Genomic DNA, 17,980 nt, shown 5'->3' on the forward strand with positions numbered 1-17,980 from the left:
ATAAAACACAAGTATAACAAAAATATGATCTTATTTTCAGAAGATGCATTGAACAATGAAATAAATGATGTTCCACACAGAGAATGCCAGATGATAGACATACATAAATGATCAAATTCCTCTTTTTTTTCTCCAAATATTCTCCCATTACGCTATTCTATGTGATATTCTTTGAAACACTTCACATGAAAGCCTTTCTGCATTTTTCACATTTTGTTGTGGCTATTTTAAGGTAGTAGACATATCGGATCTGTTTTTATAGGGGGATATAATCAAATGGGCAGTCTTCTCGTATTTGCTTTCTGGTACCGTGCGTGATGGCTTACCTCTTTTTTTCCTTTGCATGGTGGATTAGCATAGCGTTATAAGTAGAAGCTAAAAACTCGTATTTCAGAAATATAAGTGTTCTAAGGAGGCACTTTTGCAGCAGAGTTTATGTAGTAGCTATGCACTGTTCATAGCTGTATCGATAATTTTGCTAACTACACTTGAATGCCATTTGCTACCTCTTAATATCATCCTGTACTTGAATATATTTTGATCCATCCTCTCCACATCTTTTATACGTTCATTATACAACTGGACCATTAATGGCTGTTTTATTTGTATTTTTGTTTACTATTTAAGAAGGATAGCAGGTTGCCTGAATTCCTGCTTCTAAGCTTACAGCATTAGTATACAGGTTAACAACATTTTTATCATGCCAATTAACACGAATATGTCATAATTTTCACCCATTCTGAAATCAAATTAACTTCGTTTTATTTTTTTCATTTCCTTTCCCTTCACAAGTAGGCACTTTTCAGACCTGTGGTCAATTGTTATATGAGCAATAGAAGGGGTGTAAACTTGGTTTATTCAGATTTTCAAGACGCAAGGGTGGGAAAATGCAAAACGTTGTTACTGATGGAGTTTAGTCAAAGTGGATCATTGTTGCTAGTAGAATACTCTGCGGTCAGAGACAGAGCTGAAACGATGCATTTTCCTATTTACATTAATGATGTTTTTAGTAACGTAACTGTTAAATTTTGCTGACTACATTAAACTCATAAGTATTTATTACCTGTATTGAGAATGCTGAGGTATAAAAATGGATTAGATCATTTGGCAAGTTACACCAATAGTTCTCATTTGATCTTTAAGAAGAAATAGTAAGTGAAGTTAATGAATTTAGATTATAACAGTTTGCATCAGATATTAAATATAGGATAGAGCGCAATCAATAGCATAATTAAATAAAAGTATCTTGATACAGTGCTGGATAAGTCACACAAACTATTGAAGCAGTGCTTTATTGCTAGTGGTAAAGCTAATAAAATTTCAGATTGTATTTGTAGTGCCATTTATTATAAGTCAAAAGAAGTATTTTTCTATAGAGATCATTAATTAGGCCTAAGCTAAACTTGCTATATATAATTTTGGTCTCTTTATTTAAAAAAAGTTATGACCGATTTGAAAGGGTTTACAGGAGGGCTGCTAAAGGATTATTCTGTAGACGGAAGAGCTATCTTACCGGGATAAGTTAAGATCTTTTTACTTACTTTCTCTTGAGAAATTTCAAATAAGAGATGTCATTACTGAAATTCAATTTAGAAGAAATCATTATTGAATTTACCGTTATCCAAGGCGAGGGAGAAGGTAAGTAGCCGATTGATATTTGTATCTTATATTTTTAACATAACTGGACAAGAAACTCATAAATTTCAAATTTTGAAAATACAGGCTAAGCTCCACTTAGTTAGTTAGTTATCACCATTAGATTCCATCAAGGAACATAGCGCCGCAATCGCTTGCGGATTCTTCAACAAGTATTTTAAGTGAGTAGGTTGTTAGCCCACTGCACCGAGCCGTCCCTAATTTAGTAGTGTAAGACCAGAGGGAAGGCAGCTAGTCATCACCACCCACCGCCAACTCTTGGGCTACTCTTTTACCAACGAATAGTGGGATTGACCGTAAAGAGTCAGTGACGTTAAATATTTACCATCTCAAAGTTAAATGTGCAAAGGAAGCCTGGAAGAGACAAAAGGTTCTTTGTTGTTCGTATTTTACGCTAATTTATTTTAGCACAATAATCTACTGTGTTCGTCCATCTCAGGTAAGGAAGTCGCTGACCTACCACGAAACTTTATGTTGGTTAACTATTGAATATTTTAAGCATTATTGATTTTAAACTAATCTATGTGTTGTCGTCTAAAAGGAGACATTAGAACTATTTTTTCCATCTATTATCATTTTTAGTGTGTTTCTTCGAGGTATTTTTTACACATTACTCTAGAATTTATAAATAAGCATTAATAAGTGTTATATCACCATCTAGTGAAGTATTTGTGAAATACGTTTTGGCTTTTGCACGAGTAGACAGTTTGGAGGTGACGTTTGTACGTATAAGTGTATGGTGTGTTTAAACTTGTAACCATAATATTGTACTTTTAGTGGATTAATATGTTATATCATATTATGCAAATTGTAGTACGAACTAATAGGACTTTTGCTGCCAATGGCAGAACTTGGAGTGGAAGTTATTATGCTTTTAGATGCGATAGGCCTAGTATAGCTAATACTAATAGTACTTTATTGTGTTTAGCATTAGTGATGGAATTATGAATAGTATTACTCTTAGTACCTACTTTAGGTTTTCATGTCGATGGTTTATTCAGTTTTTGGTTAAAAGGTTTGTTATTTCCGAACGGTTTCGTATTATGTGACGGAAGCAGTGAACGAAGGCAAGGGTGTAAATTTGGTATATCTGGATTTTCAGAAAGCATTTTACAAGGTGTCACATGAAAGGCTTGTAAAAATTGGTTTCTGTAAGTGTGTGGGATAAGTCAGCAAATTGGATAGAAGAGTGGCTGAATGGAAGAAAACAGTGTTTTTACAAATGAGTTTATCTAAACTGCATTAACATTGCAATTGGGCTACCTTAGGGTTCAGTTTTAAGACCTTTGCTCTTTTTTATTTTCATCAATGATATAAATCAGTGGTTCCATAATGGTGTGCCTTGAAGCTGTTCAAGGTTTGCTGTGAGATTTTGTAAATGTATGTCATCAAGTATGCTTTTACATGACCACATAAATTATCAAGTTTAATAAGGCCACATTGGCCTAAATAATCTTGATATTAATATATTTCATGTTTTTAATCAGGAAAACTATCAGTTTTCAGGTGCAGTATCAGATGAGTGTGCTGCAAAGTTAACATTATTTTTTTCATGTGGGATCCATTGATATAGACAGAGGAATATTTAATGAATTACTTAATTTGTAATTGTGATAAGAATGGTGCTGATTCATAAAAGGATTTAGATTATTTAGTGAGTTGAGCATATAAATGGCAGAGGAGTTTTAATCATAATAAATGCAAAATGTCTGTGTGCTATCATATTTGAATTGTAAGTATAATTTGGATGAGAATAACCTGAACAGAATTATGAAGGAAAGTGATCTTTGTGTAATAGTATATCAGTCTCTTAAACCCATCCAAGCAGTGTGCTATTGCTAGTGGTACAGCAGAGATGATCTTAGGTTGCACCTACAGAAATATTGAATTTAAGTCTAAATAGGCTATAATTTTATTGTATCTGATCATTGGGTATTTCATATTTGAAATGTTCAGTCTTAGGCTCCTTGCCTTAAAGAAGACTGAATTATTAGAAAAGGTTCAGAGAAAGGTTACAGTAATGGTGCCTGGGATGGATGTGTTGTGATATTGTTCTCTTTTGAAAAAAGAAAAGTTAAGGAGGATTTGATTGAGGGTTGAAGATTGTAAAGTGCTGAATGCATTATCTTTTTCAATATTTAACTGAGAATAGGAGGATTAAGGATCAGAAGTGTAAATTTTGGCAGGATAGGAGTCATTGTTAGTTAAGGCAGTTTATTTTTTATAATAGGGTGATTGGTATTTGGAATGGGTTGCGGTCAGTTATTATACAGGCAGTAAATTTAGAGTTTAAGAAAAACCTTCACGACTGTTAGCTTCAATTTTTTTAAAATATATTTTAATTTAGTGTAGAGGATGGAACACCTTAAATGGACAAAGAGGCCCAATATTGTCCCAAAATGTCATGTATTTCTGCATAATTCATAACAAGATTTTAGTAGAAATAACTTCTTTTGAAGTTTCTGTACTAAAATGGTTAAAATATTTAAAAACACCAAAAATTGTTTCAAACATTTTTAATATAAAATGCTAAAACACAATAAATTATTCCAGGTTTCTAGTACAAGTTTTGTTAGATGTGTGGGAACACCATTAAATAAGGCTATATGAAAAACTTTTAAATGTATAAAATCACAAAATCAAAATAGTAAGACAAGTTAATGGCGTTAATAGTGATATGTTGATCATTTGTTTGACATTTTTGATAAAATAAACTAAAAATTGTACTTTTGAAAGACTAGCTTTCATAACATGCAGTGATATCTTTTCCATTTTTAAAACATTTAACAATAGGGAAGTCACCATGTTATTGTTTACGTTCAGAAAGTGCATATGTAATATTGCATTGAGATGACTAGACATTTAAAACTCAGCACACACAAATACTGCTGTTAGATTTTTTATGTATTATATTGTATGCTCTTGTACATTAATATAAAGTTATTACCATTAGAAATCAAAATTATTTGGGAGAACAATAATTAAACTTATATTGAACATGGCTGATTTTGGGAGTCTGTCATGTTCTTATTGCTAGTATGGATGCATATTTCCAGAAATAGAAATATTTCAATAGTATATGAGCAATTAATAGAGCAACTAGACCAAGGATTACACATACAGGAATGGTCATAACATGACGAAAAGGAATTGGTTGCAGTGACCTGGTGGATTGTGTTGACTCTCTGACCATAATCACACACACTTCAATTACCTGGAAATTCAAGACTTCATCAACAGTAAATATATTATGTTACACATCAGTTTCTGTTTAAGTTCATACAAATGTATCTAATACCAGTGCTGAACAATTATCTCTGTTAGCTCATAAAAATCGATTATATACAGTTGAGGTTAGGTGGGGTCTGTAGCATTTTTATAAGATGGGGCCATTATATATATATTCTTGACCACAATATTCATTATTAAAACTTTGACAGGTACAGTTTTATTCAATTTTTCACAAACATTTTTTGACCATTGTACAGACATGTTTAAATTTTTTTTAATGGGTGTCAAGTGCCTGTATGCATGGAACCTGTAGTATTTTTTGCTTCTGCTAATAGGCTAATGTGCCAGTGATTACATATGACTATTAGTTACCTTTGTGTGTTATGTAAAATATCCATTAAATGATTAATGTCACAGTGGTTATTCCAGCTATTGAAGTCTTGTGAGAGTAATCTGTTTGGTGAATGCAATCAGTTAACCATAATAGAACAGTAAGAAAAAAGTAATAATACAAGCAAAATAGGGGAACTTCACACATCTGTAAAAGAACTTGAAAAGACTGCTTAATAAAGAAAATTTTTATATAGGAGTTAATTATTTCAATTGTATGTATGTGAATGTGTATATACATGTAGCTTGAAGCATTATATAATGATTGTATTTTTCATAGTTTGAAAATTCCTTTTTATTCAGAATCTAAGGAAAAATCACTTTTTTCAAGTTTAAACAAGAAAGTTATCCATCTTCATTCAGGGGCATAGCCAGGGGGGTTGGGGGTTAACCCCCCTTCATGGACCCAAACTTTTTAGACAGGTTCAGTTGCCACCTGTGAAGTTTCATAAAGATCCGTGATTGCATGGCAGATAATTTCACACACAACAAATGGTCAAATGCAAATTTCTCATTGAACACTCTTTTAATACAGCAAGTTTTGTCAGGACCAGAAAAATACATTTGAATATCTATGAAAGGCTCAAATGCCTGTTCGTTCTTGCCAGGACATCTACAACACAGTTTGGTTCAACTTTAATATCATGGTGAATGTATAATGAGGCTAGGCCATTCAATTGATCTTCAGTGGTGGTATTTCTCAAATACGTTTTGAGTCTTCTGAGAGTTGAAAACAAATGCTCCACTGAGCTCGTTGACACAGGCAGCATGGCAAATACTTTCAACAGTCTAGAAATGACTAGGAACATTTCTGCATTGCACATTGCATATGCATCTATGGCATTTTTTGGTCTGTTGTTCACAAGTGATTTGAACCAAACCCTAAGTTCACCTACTGAAGCTAGTGAAGTGCTGTCAATGTCAGCCTTGTATATATTGACCAACTCTTTAATTTGGTCAAATTGTTGTACTGCAGGTTCTGACTATTCTGTGGTAGATCCTGATGGTAGTAGACACATGAAGTTTGTAAGGAGAGTTTTGTGACTAGACAGACGGTCACATATTTGTGAAAGAAAGTGATCAACAAATGGTACAAATACAACAATACGAAAGTACTTCTCAGGGCTAGTGGTTTGTGGGTTAGCATTATGATGTCAATTTGAAGCTCACTACACAGAGTTTGAGCCTCACAGAAAATGTTGTTAAATTCATTCACAGTATTATTTCTGAGTGAACGGATTAAATCTTCCACTATTTCTGTGTGATGCATTGCAGCACCTAAATCAATGTTCTGTTGCTGCAGTAAGTTGTGCAGAGGTAAATTAAAGGAAAACAATTTAGCAATTGGTAAGTAGAGTGATTATTAATTCTGGCTGTGTTATAGAGCACAACAATTGATTGGCTTGCGTGGCAGAATCTGTCTTGCCAACCTAATTTGGTCTCAAGGGCATCTGCAACTGCATGGATTAATTCTAGAAAGACAATGACTGGGGTATGCATGTCATCCCACTGGGTGGGGCAGAGACCTTTCAAACTTTTTTTTTTCGATTCAGATGCTTTATTCTCCACTGAAAGAGCCAAAACATGCTTTCGTTTTGGTGTATTGAGAAAGTTTTAAATACAAGAAATTACTCCCATGCAATTTCACACAGGAACTTCTTTACAAGCATCAGAAATTGCCAAGTTTAGGGAATGGGCACTGCAGTGTACTAAGGGTGCAAGTGGGAATTTACCAGTTATGTGTCTCTGGACACAATTGAATTTCTCACTCATAGAGGCAGCGCCATCGTACCCTTGTCCTCGCAGGTAAGCCATGTCAATACCATATTTTGTTAAATTGATTATGATAACATCAGCCAAGTTTCTGTCTGTCACATCATAAGCAGGTGTAAATTGCAAAAACTCTTCTCTCATTGCAACAGAGTTGTCATTGGCATGCAAATATGTAGCACACAGAGAAAACTGTTCAATGCCTGAAATATCTGTTGTTTCATCAGCTAATATTGAGAAACACTTTGCAGCATTAACCCTGTTAACCAAAGCATCAAGAACATGAATATTACAGGCATTGATTATTTCATTTTGAATTTGAGGACTCAGATACATAGCATTCCTCTTTGTACTCTTAAGGCTTGCTGAAAGCTTGACATCACCCTTTGCCCTATAGTACAAAATTGCCAGAAAATTCCCATCATTATTGATGGGCTCCTCTTCAGTTTCACTAACAATTATTGGACCAGAATCATATTTTCCCCTCAAAGCTAAACCCTGTCTCCCACACAGCAATACAGTATTAATAATAGACATTAAATATTGCTAGTTCTGTTCAATTTCTTGCTTGAAAGTTGCATCAAGCTGCAAGTGCAAAGTTGAACTTGTGTTTACGACCTGTTGAAAATTGTTAGCTTTTTCTTTGCTGTCTTGGTGGTACTGTTTCAATTTATGTGCTTTGAAGTCTTCAACAGCCTTCTTCCAACACCAGCACCAACAGGACCAAAAAGACAGCAGTACTTACAGAAAGCACCCTTTGCATGTTGACTGTAGAGTAGCCAATGATGCTGAAAATGCAGCTTTCTTGGACCACACTTGGGGAAAACATAATCACTCCCTGACTTCCATGCATTCTCAAGGAGGCATTTTTTGGTTTCAGCATTTATCTAAAAGAGACAGAAAGACATAGTTCTAATTAAGTTATTTTGCACAAAGGAAAGTTGGTTATGAGAGTGTAATAACCTCAAAGAGAAAGGCTTAGAGCTGTACTTCACAGAGCAGGCCTACAATCACAAGCAGCAATGACTATTCAGTCTAAAACTCATCAGAGTGTTTGCATGATTTTTAATACAAAATTAATATAATGAGGAGTCGACTTACCTGTTTACCAATGCTGACAACATCAGAAATGTAATTTCCAATGTTCCAGACTGGACCTGAGGTGGTAGTGGCAGCACTGGTAGAAGGCCACAGTGATGACTCTGACAATTCTGATTCAACCTGATTGGCTGCAGCAGATTGATCAGGTTCAGCCTCATGAATGGGTTTAAAGAACCCATGCAGTGTCTTTTGCTTTTTCAGGCTTGACATAGTGAATGATTGTTTATTGCAACCTCTGTTTGTCAATGTCACATTCACAGTACCTTTGGCGCCATCTGCAGTGAGTCATTCACTATATATGGTACCAATGGTGCTGCCAGCCTGCCACAGTGCTGCTCATTGTTTATTTGTGAAGTTAATTCTTGAAATCCATAGAATCTGAACATACACTGTCCATGACATTTGAATACAGATTATAGACACTACATATATTTTTCACTCTCCTGAGTGACTCTATATTTTATATGTTGATGACAGGACTGTAGGCCTACTTTGCTGGGCCTGACAACTTTAAGTTATATATTATATATATAGGCCTATATATTTATTTATGATTAAAAAAATAAGACAATCACCTCAGTGTGACATTCTGAAATTTGCCAAAAAGGTGGTCTCAGAATGCATAATTCAGGCTTTTCTTTAATGTTTTTATTTTAAAATTTCCCTGGGGGCATGCCCCCAGACCTCCCTAGCATGGCTTCGTGCCTGTGTGCTTGCATCAAGCACTGAAACGAAACCCACCCCAATGGCCATTTCTGGCAATGCCCCTGTCTTCATTTAAAATAATATGCAGCCATTTTGTAACTTCACTGCATTTTTCTTATTTTTTTTTGTTTTTATTTAACTTCATTTGAATCCTGGTCATGATTTTGAGGCTGATCAGGATTATTGTGTCCATCTTTGTACACATTGCTTTTTCTCACAGTTTTACAATTTAAGTAATACCAGAATCTCTTAGAGTTATACATACTAAATGAAATTATCTTGGTTCAAAATTTTGTGATGTGAAAAATTTGAATTTCTTAAATTATTATCAATATAAAGTTCAGCAAGAAATTCAGATGTACAGGTTACTGTATTTAAATAATACAGTTGTTGCAGTTTTATGCAATAATACACTGCTGGCTAAATTCTTAAGGCCAATGAACATGAAAAAATGTGCATTTTGCATTGTTAGACTCAACCACTTATTTGAGTAGAGCTTTGAAAGATGAAAATAAAACTAAAAAAACTTTTTTAGCATTTAATAGGGAAAATGTGAACACTATGAAATTATCCTAAATACTAGCTGGTCAAAAGTTTAAGATCATACTGAAAAGAAGTGTTAAGTGGTAAACATGTAAAGAGATTTAATCATTTGTGTTCAAGCATCAGCGTTGTTAACATCTCCCACTGACATCTCCTGTGTTACATTGGGTACAAATATAGCAAAGGCTAAAAGGTTGACAGAGTTTGAACGTGCCAGACAGGTTGTCCAGCAAGACACCAGCCGATTGCCAAATCAGATTAAGGCCATTACGGATACAGAATGCAGCTCAACAACAATAAGACGGTATCTATGAGAGAAAGGCTTTAAAAACCGTAAACTTCTTCAAAGGCCATGCCTCCTTCCACACCACAAAACAGCTCAGTTAACTTTGCTGAGAAGCACCTAACATGGAACATAGAAAAGTGGAAGAAGGTTTTGTTCTCTGATGAGAAAAAAATTTAACCTGGATGGTCCAGGTGGCTTCCAACGTTACTGGCATGATAAGGATATTCCACCAGAGACATTTTCTACATGACACAGTGGAGGAGGTTCCATCATGATCTGGGGTTCTTTCTCCTTCCATGGAACAATGGAGAATCAGGTAATTCAGGGGCATCAAACAGCAGCTGGCTACATTGGCATGTTGGAGAGAGCATCCTTATTGACTGAAGGCTCTTGCTTGTGTGGAAATGACTGGATCTTTCAGTAGGACAATGTTGCAATCCCACAATGCCTGTAGGACAAAGTCGTTTTCATGGTGAATAACGTGATTCTTTTGGACCATCCAGTGTGTTTGCCTGAACTGAACTCCATTAAAAATGTTTGGGGTGGATGGCAGTAGAAATGGATGTCAATTCCAAACAGTGCATGATCTATGGGAAGCCATTTTCACCACTTGGAATAACATTCCAGCCAGCCTTTTGCAAACGCTTATATCGACCATGCCAAAGTGAATGTTTAGAGTTATTCTCAATGAAGGCTGTGTAACTCACTACTGAGACCTCTTGTTGGGCATTTCCTACCCTGTTTAGGATTTGTTTTTGGTATAGTCTTAAACTTCTGATCAGCTAGTATTTAGGCTAATTTCATAGTGTTCACGTTTTCCCTATTAAATGCTAAAAGAGTTTTTTATTTTTATTTTCCCTTTTCTTATTTTCATCTCTCAAAGCTCTACTCAAATAAGTGGTTGAGTCTAACAACACAAAATGCATATTTTTTTCTTTATGTTCATTGGCCTTAAGATTTTGGCCAGCAGTCTATGATTTCTTACTCTCAGATATTTTTTTTTCACTATCATTAATTTATGTGGTTTCAACCTTGTGTTGTTGTTTTATTTACAACACATCCAAGATTTTCTCAGTTTTTTTATTGGGAAGTTCTGAGTTACTAAAACATGAGATATATATTTTTTAGCCTAAGGTGGCCTTTTAGTTTTAGTTATGAAGTATAATACAACACCAAAACTATATTTGTATAATCCAACTGAAGCACATTATGAATCCAGAAAAAAAGAGGTGAAACAAACATGAATACACACTAGTGTGTGTGTGATGATGCACACAATTTTTATTATTAATGTGTAAAAGTCATCTGTTCATAGTTAATCACTAATTTAAAATCTTTTTGTTTTATTACTTTAATTGTTCATGGTATTTAAATAAAGTGAAATTTTCTTTCCTATGACTTTATTTCCTTTGACCCACATTATATACATTAGGTAAAATTTCAAAATATCTGAAATTAAGAAGTAAAATTACTTTTAGCACTTTCTGACTGTTATTACATCATGTGATGCTACTAAAGATAACTTCTGTCAGTTTAATACAAAATAAAATTTAAAATCTCTGTCTCATACTATAACCATACATTCTAGAACATTTTCTGTAACTTTTCCATATCAGGCTTGGCTCCTAGGTTTTTGGGCTGCTTCTAGATTTAAAAGCATTTCTCGAGGTCTGTTGTACATGGTTTGCAGGTTTGCCTAGTATTTCATAGGGTTGTCAGCACAGTGTTGCTGTAACATATACCATTGAAATAAGATGATTGTAATGGTTTAAGCTTAGCTTCTGGTAATTTTTTTGCAACATTTGTTTGTATCACCTGGAATTTATATTATTGATAAAAAATGAAAACAATAGTAACCTCATTCATGACAAAGTGTAATAAATTAGTCTAGTTTCTTGTCCAAGACAATTCCATGGCAAATCCTATATTTGAAAGTTTTTTTAAATATCCTTTGTGAGGATAAAGGAAAATACTCTCTTCAAGGATCAAATTAGAACATGTAAAAGCTTTTCAAGTTGTAGGACTTTGTAACTTTTTATTAAATAGTTTACTACTAACCTTTAAATGTAAAAAATTGTTACTTTTACACATAACTGACTATATATATAGTGAAATAAGATGTATGCCTCAAAATTGATGCCTTTAGAAAATTTGAAGGATTTTAGGAAGTAAGGTTCAGCAATTTGAGAACTGTTTACTGTATAACTTGGTTGCAAAAATGCTGACAGAAATGTAAACAGTAACTGATAAAGAAACCATTTATATCTCACATCCACTTTTAATGGAGTGTGACAACCACTGCTGGTTCAGAGATGTGTTTAGTGTGACAACTACTGCTGTTTCAGAGATTTGTTTCTAGATTATGGTTGTTTTTAGGTGTATTATTAGTATGCAGTTTTCAGTAGTTAAATCATTATATTATACTAGATAGACAGGTAGTTTAGGACCTGTAGATTGGTTAAAGTGTGTGCCTGAATTATCTTACATTAATCTTTGCAGTATGTTTTAGAAACCCTTATTAATGAGATAAGAGTTTGTGAAACAAAATGTTCTTTTGTTTTTCATCAGACTTAAAAAATGAGTATATTTGGTACAAGCACTAATGCTTTTGGTGGGACTGGTGGCAGTGTGTTTGGTTCTACTACGACAGGCTCACACAATCCAATGAAAGATTATGAAGTTGTTTCACCCCCAGATGATTCAGTTAGCAGTTTAGCGTTTAGTCCTGCTTCTATACAAATGAATTTCTTGATTGCAGGCAGCTGGGACAATCAGGTAAATCACTTTTTTTTATGTTCACTTATTATTTGGTTATACGTATAACATTTTCATTGTGTTTATACATATGCTTTTGGTCAAGCTTACAAAAGGCTAATTTGCTCACGAATGTGATCCACCACTCTTCTAAAAATTATTAAAGCATCACAATCAAACTAAATGTAGAATTGTTTACTTGATAATTTTTTCTTTTAGTTGAAATGCTAAACACTTGATATATAGGGATATGGTGAGCAATGTTAGTTTTGGGTTTGATACATTTGTTGGTTGCTGTGGCAGGTTAAAAGGCCTTGATGATCTAAATGGCCTTCTTTAAATTAATTTTGTTTATTTGAAGTTTAATATATTTTCAGGGATTTTAGAATTCTTATCTTGGTTTTCTGTAGGTCAGATGTTGGGAAGTTCAAAACACTGGACAAACTATACCAAAAGCTCAGCAGACACATCAAGGCCCTGTTCTTGATGTAGCATGGAGTGATGTAAGTTAAAGGTTAACCATAGCCTGCAGTTACTATTCAGACCTTGAGCTTGTTGTTAGATATGGGTATTTTCAAATATTTGAGAAATAATTTTGGTTTTTGTCTCAGAAAATTTTTTAGTGAGAATGTTTGTAATTTATAATATGAAGTAATATGTATAACATATTTGAGAGCTAAACCCTTTTCCATTTCATTATCTAAATAATGTCATGCATGATAAGTTGCATGCATTATTTTCATATTGAATGTAGTTACAACTTTTAGTTGTCAGGCCTCAACTTCACTTATTGCAGGCACTAGCAAATGGTTACTAGTTTTTCTCTCCCTCTAGCAAGTAGGGGTTTACAAAGTCAGAGTGTTATTTTTTTCTAAAGTTAACTAACTGTGGTCATGATTATCAAGTGTATATAAAGATGTATATATCCTGTTCATATATCTATATATCTTCTGTATCATGTTCGTTTTCTCAAACATCAAAACTCGTGTGATAGTGGTTTTATTTATCCTGTTTGTTGGTGTTAGTTTCAAACCCTGTTTGTGAAAAAAGGTTTAGGACAGTAAAATATATGTTTAACTAATTATGTGTTCGACAGAACAAGGATTTGAACACTGTCAAACCTCTTAGATTAAAATGTTGCCACATTGTTAGATGTATGTTGTTTCTTTTCATCCAGGTTTAAAATCTTAATAAACAAGAATATAATGATATAATCTGATAAATGTTATAAATTAACATCCAAGAAATACACTATAGTTATTCTTAAAATAATGTAATTTTATTAGAAAATCTTAAAAGGTACTTAACACTTTTTTGGTTTTTTTTTATTAGAGGTTATATAAAAGTTAAAAGTCATCAAATTAAATTTAAATTTTAAAATATGAAACTTGATATGCTTTTATTCAGATTTACTTCATTAAAATGACTGTATTCCTACTCATGATTGGTTGGAGAATGTCTTAATATTTTGTGGTGAACAATGCACTATTAGGTTACAAGTCAATTAGGAAATGTATGGTGTGATTAGATAACATGTTAAAACTTAAATTAAAAAGTTTTGTCTTTATTTTATTAACTAATTGGATTTTGGTGCATTAATCTGTTAACATTTATTTTTCATACATTACCTAATTCATATGAATATCATCCATTTTAATGTTCAAGTATGGTTTCATATATATATTGGAATGTTAAGTATTGAATTAAAGGCTGAGGTATGAAATGTTCATATTTAAACTAGGATTACTTTGATTTGAAGATTTGGTTATAATGTTTTGAATCAAAACTGGGATTACATTTTAACAAATAAGCAAACAGGAAAACTTTTAAAGCAACAGGTTATAGATAAGACATCAATTTGTGCTGGAAATCTTAGTGGCTAGAGAATTAGTTCTTTATTAAGAACTTTAGACTTTAATATTAAATATAAGAAAAAAATGTGATATTTTGAAATTTGTTACTTAATTTTAAAGGCCATTCAGTATTTATTATTACATAATGTAGTGTGCAAGGTGTATTGAATCTTGTATAACACTGTATAACACAAATTTTGTTTTTGGATAGTATGTGTAATTTCTTAATTGCTTATGTTGTAAAAGTACAGAAAATGACCATTATTACCTTCAAACTTTGCTTTTGTGACCTAGATAATGAAATTTAGAAATTAACCTATTTTCTATGTAAAAACAGGCAAATTTGCACATTTTCATTTACATAAGGTCTGAATAAAACAACATATGAATCAAGATTTACATGTATTTATACTAAAGTTATTGAAAATGTTTAAAAGTGAGTAGTTTTTCCAGATTCATGACTGTAATGTAAATCACTTTCACTTATAAGCCCCCAAATATAGTCTTCCATCATGTTTTTATTACATGTTCCCAGGTCGCAAAAACAAAGTTTGGAGAGAAAAATAGGTCTTTTTCATTTACTTTTGGCATAAGCAATTGGAAAATACACTTTCTGTCCTGGAACAAGAAAAAGTAAAAGTTTTTTTCACATAGTGTAATCAGCATTTGTGTTTTGGGATAGATCTGAGGTTGACTTTTGATCATGGCTATTGAACTTGTAACATAATTAAAACCTTTTTCACTTTTAAATGTGCCATATGACTTGTGTATTAGCTATGCAAGTTATACAGTCTGTTCACAACTAAGTCCAATTAGAAGTTTAGAGTTTAAAAATGGAACTCCTTTGTGCTGTTGAAATATTGATGGTTTATCTTCTGGTCTTTTTATGTCTTTAGGATGGTTCAAAGGTCTTCACAGCTTCATGTGATAAAAGTGTTAAAATGTGGGACCTCAACAGTAACCAGGCCATTCAAGTTGCACAGGTATTTTATAAATGTTTGTGTAGATTTTATTAGTCATATGAAATAAAACAATGTAAATGGGTTGTTTTCTGCAATTTCCTCATAACTTTATGCTTTATTTTTCTTTGTGTTTGTTTCATGTGTTTAGAAACTAATTGAATTGTAAGTGATTATTGTGAAATAGAGGTAAAAAAAACCTTTAACCACCAAATTACTAGTTTATTTTGATACCATTTACTAGTAGTGGAGTCAAGGTTGTAGCTATAGTGGGTGGGGCTGCCCAGCACTAAATATCACTGAGAAATTTACCATAAGCATAAAAAATGTCTGTTGGTATTGCACTGCAGCTTACTTTGAAATTAGTTTGTTATAAACAAACATTTTTCCTGAAAAATCACAAAGCAAATAACTTTTGTGCTAAAATACTTTTCAAGAAAATTCCACAGAAAAAAACCAACATGTGAAACTAAAACAGCCCATACCATGCTAGTTCACTTGTACTTTGTCACATTTGAAAATGTCACATTTTCATCCACAGAAGATATACAAAGCCTATTTTCTTTATAGTATAAGTTTATGTGGTGTGTAAAATTATTTTCAAAATTTTATGAATGTTTAAAATATAAAAGTATATTAATGTGCTTTTTACATTAAAATGTTTTTTAATCTTATTGTGACTAATTTGTATCACTTACCAGCTATAAAGATAGATCAATTAGGAAAACAAAACTCAACCTGGAAAAAGTTTGTCTCTCCCTTTACTTTATTGGACTCGTGCTTCAGCGTATAACATGTTTGCCAAGTGATTGGTCGTGTAGAGTGTTTTATCTGACTTTCCAAAGGAATTTACAAATTGTTAAAGTCATTAAATTTATAAACATGAAAATAATCACCTTTTCTTTTTCCTTGCTGGGAGGTGGGGGTTATGATAACAGGGTCTTCACAAAGCATAATATTAAGTAATTTTAATTTTGTCTGCTATAGATAAAAAATTGTCCCACCAGATGTGAAGGGACGTCCGAACAACTTTGTTTCATGGCTGTGTAAATGGCTCAGACTTATCATTTTGGATGTGAGCTACATAATTGCAGAAGCTAACATGAGCAGATGACAGTGTGGGCTTGCTTTGATATCTCATTGATATTCTCATTCTGAATAATGTCTGAGTTTCATTGATGCTGATATTTAGTGTGGAAACCTTTGACATGAATGACAGCTTCAAGTTATGTCTGTGTATTTTTTCAGTCTCCTTTGTACTTTGATTAAGTCCCCCAGTGCTATAGTGGTATGTCTGCAGACTTTCAGTGATAAAAACTGTTTCGATATCTGTAATGGACAAGTGCATTGTAGATCACAACAAATGGTACACTATGTTTCAGCTACCCAGTTTCATTAAAAATGTTTTGTACAGCAGCTGATAACAGGTTCACAATATTTATACATCAGTTGTGAACATAAAAGCACATCTGTTTAGTGCTCTGAGAGCAAACTGTAGTCAAAAATAAATGGAAATATAAAATAGCATGATGAGTTGCTCTTCTGTCTTGTAAACTGACAGTGAAAAAAGAAATGAACCAAGTCAAATGTGACACTTAACCTTTCTTGTGTTGTTCTTACAAAGCAAGCTGTTGAAAATGGAATAACATTCAGAGTGTGTTTGCGTGTGTGGACCTTATTTACTATGCAATGCTACAGTTATATTCTGATGATCAAAATGATCACTCATTCATGTTTGTTTATGACGCTAGTTGAGTAAGAATAATAATTACTTCATTCATCTTTCATAATTTGCACAACCCTTGATGTAAGGACTAATGTGAACTTTACATTCTTTACTCTGATCCTTTGATAAAAATGAAAAAAAATATAATACACTTTTTGGCATCTTGAGGTAATCTGTACCATATTGATTAAAAGCTGTTTTTATGGCAAAAGTTGGTCTAATGTAATATTAAATGGGTATCTGAATAAACTGTTTAGTTTATATTTCATGTGATGTATATTTTATTAAATGTTTCTGTTGATAATGTGTATTATTTAAATAGCATGATGCACCAGTAAAGACAGTACACTGGATTAAAGCGCCAAATTATTCTTGTATTATGACTGGAAGTTGGGACAAAACTCTGAAAGTAAGTTATTATTGTAAAGTTTGTGCCTAGTTTGTTTAATCAATTACTCTGTATCAGTAATTAGTGTTGTATTTTGTTTCTTTTTGATAGAATAAAGATTGTAATTGAACATTGATGAAGTGTGACATGCCTCAAAATCTTAATTATTATTGTCATATTAGGGTGTAGGTGAACTATGCCTCTGATTAATTCTAATGTAATTTAATTATAATTAGGTCTAAACAAGCTGCATATCAATGAAAATTTACACAAGGCAAGTAAACCACAATGTCTTGGATATTTTCTATGTTTGTAGAAGTGGAAAATCAATTTTTAAGTGTAGTTTCTTTATTTAGAAATAAATTAAAGTGAACATTGAAGTTTTGATTTATTTTATTGTTTTCACATAAAATGTTTTGAGTTAACTTAGATCCAAACATTTTTTCAATATTCTAAAAAAAACAAAAAAGACCAGTGGTTATTAAAGCATGCTTTATCAAATTTAACTCAGCTAATTGAAACATGCACATTATTGATATGAGGTTTAAATAAATTTTAAAATTCTAATTCTTTATGAAACTGTTTAAATGTTTCTTCTAACAAAATTGGTTTAAATTT

The 17,980-nt window shown here is 32.7% G+C and overlaps 1 protein-coding gene across 5 annotated transcripts in view; it reads left to right on the top strand.

The window, feature by feature from the left end:
- Nucleotides 1–2,252: 2,252 nt before the first annotated feature.
- Rae1 (ribonucleic acid export 1) overlaps nucleotides 2,253–17,980 on the top strand; it is a 33,966-nt gene continuing 18,238 nt past the window's right edge. Inside the window, exons 1-5 of one of the 5 annotated variants that reach the window (XM_076461532.1) lie at nucleotides 2,253–2,378; nucleotides 12,251–12,457; nucleotides 12,847–12,939; nucleotides 15,186–15,272; nucleotides 17,297–17,383. In XM_076461532.1, coding sequence (XP_076317647.1) covers nucleotides 12,260–12,457; nucleotides 12,847–12,939; nucleotides 15,186–15,272; nucleotides 17,297–17,383 — 465 coding nt within the window. In that variant the 5' untranslated portion in view covers nucleotides 2,253–2,378; nucleotides 12,251–12,259. Of the gene's footprint in view, nucleotides 2,396–3,412; nucleotides 4,896–12,250; nucleotides 12,458–12,846; nucleotides 12,940–15,185; nucleotides 15,273–17,296; nucleotides 17,384–17,980 lie in introns of those variants that run through there. The other 4 variants (XM_076461533.1, XM_076461535.1, XM_076461534.1 and 1 more) reach the window with 4 other exon arrangements.

Source organism: Tachypleus tridentatus, chromosome 10, assembly GCF_004210375.1.
Source record: "Tachypleus tridentatus isolate NWPU-2018 chromosome 10, ASM421037v1, whole genome shotgun sequence".
In the NCBI taxonomy this organism is placed as follows: Eukaryota; Metazoa; Arthropoda; class Merostomata; order Xiphosura; family Limulidae; genus Tachypleus; species Tachypleus tridentatus.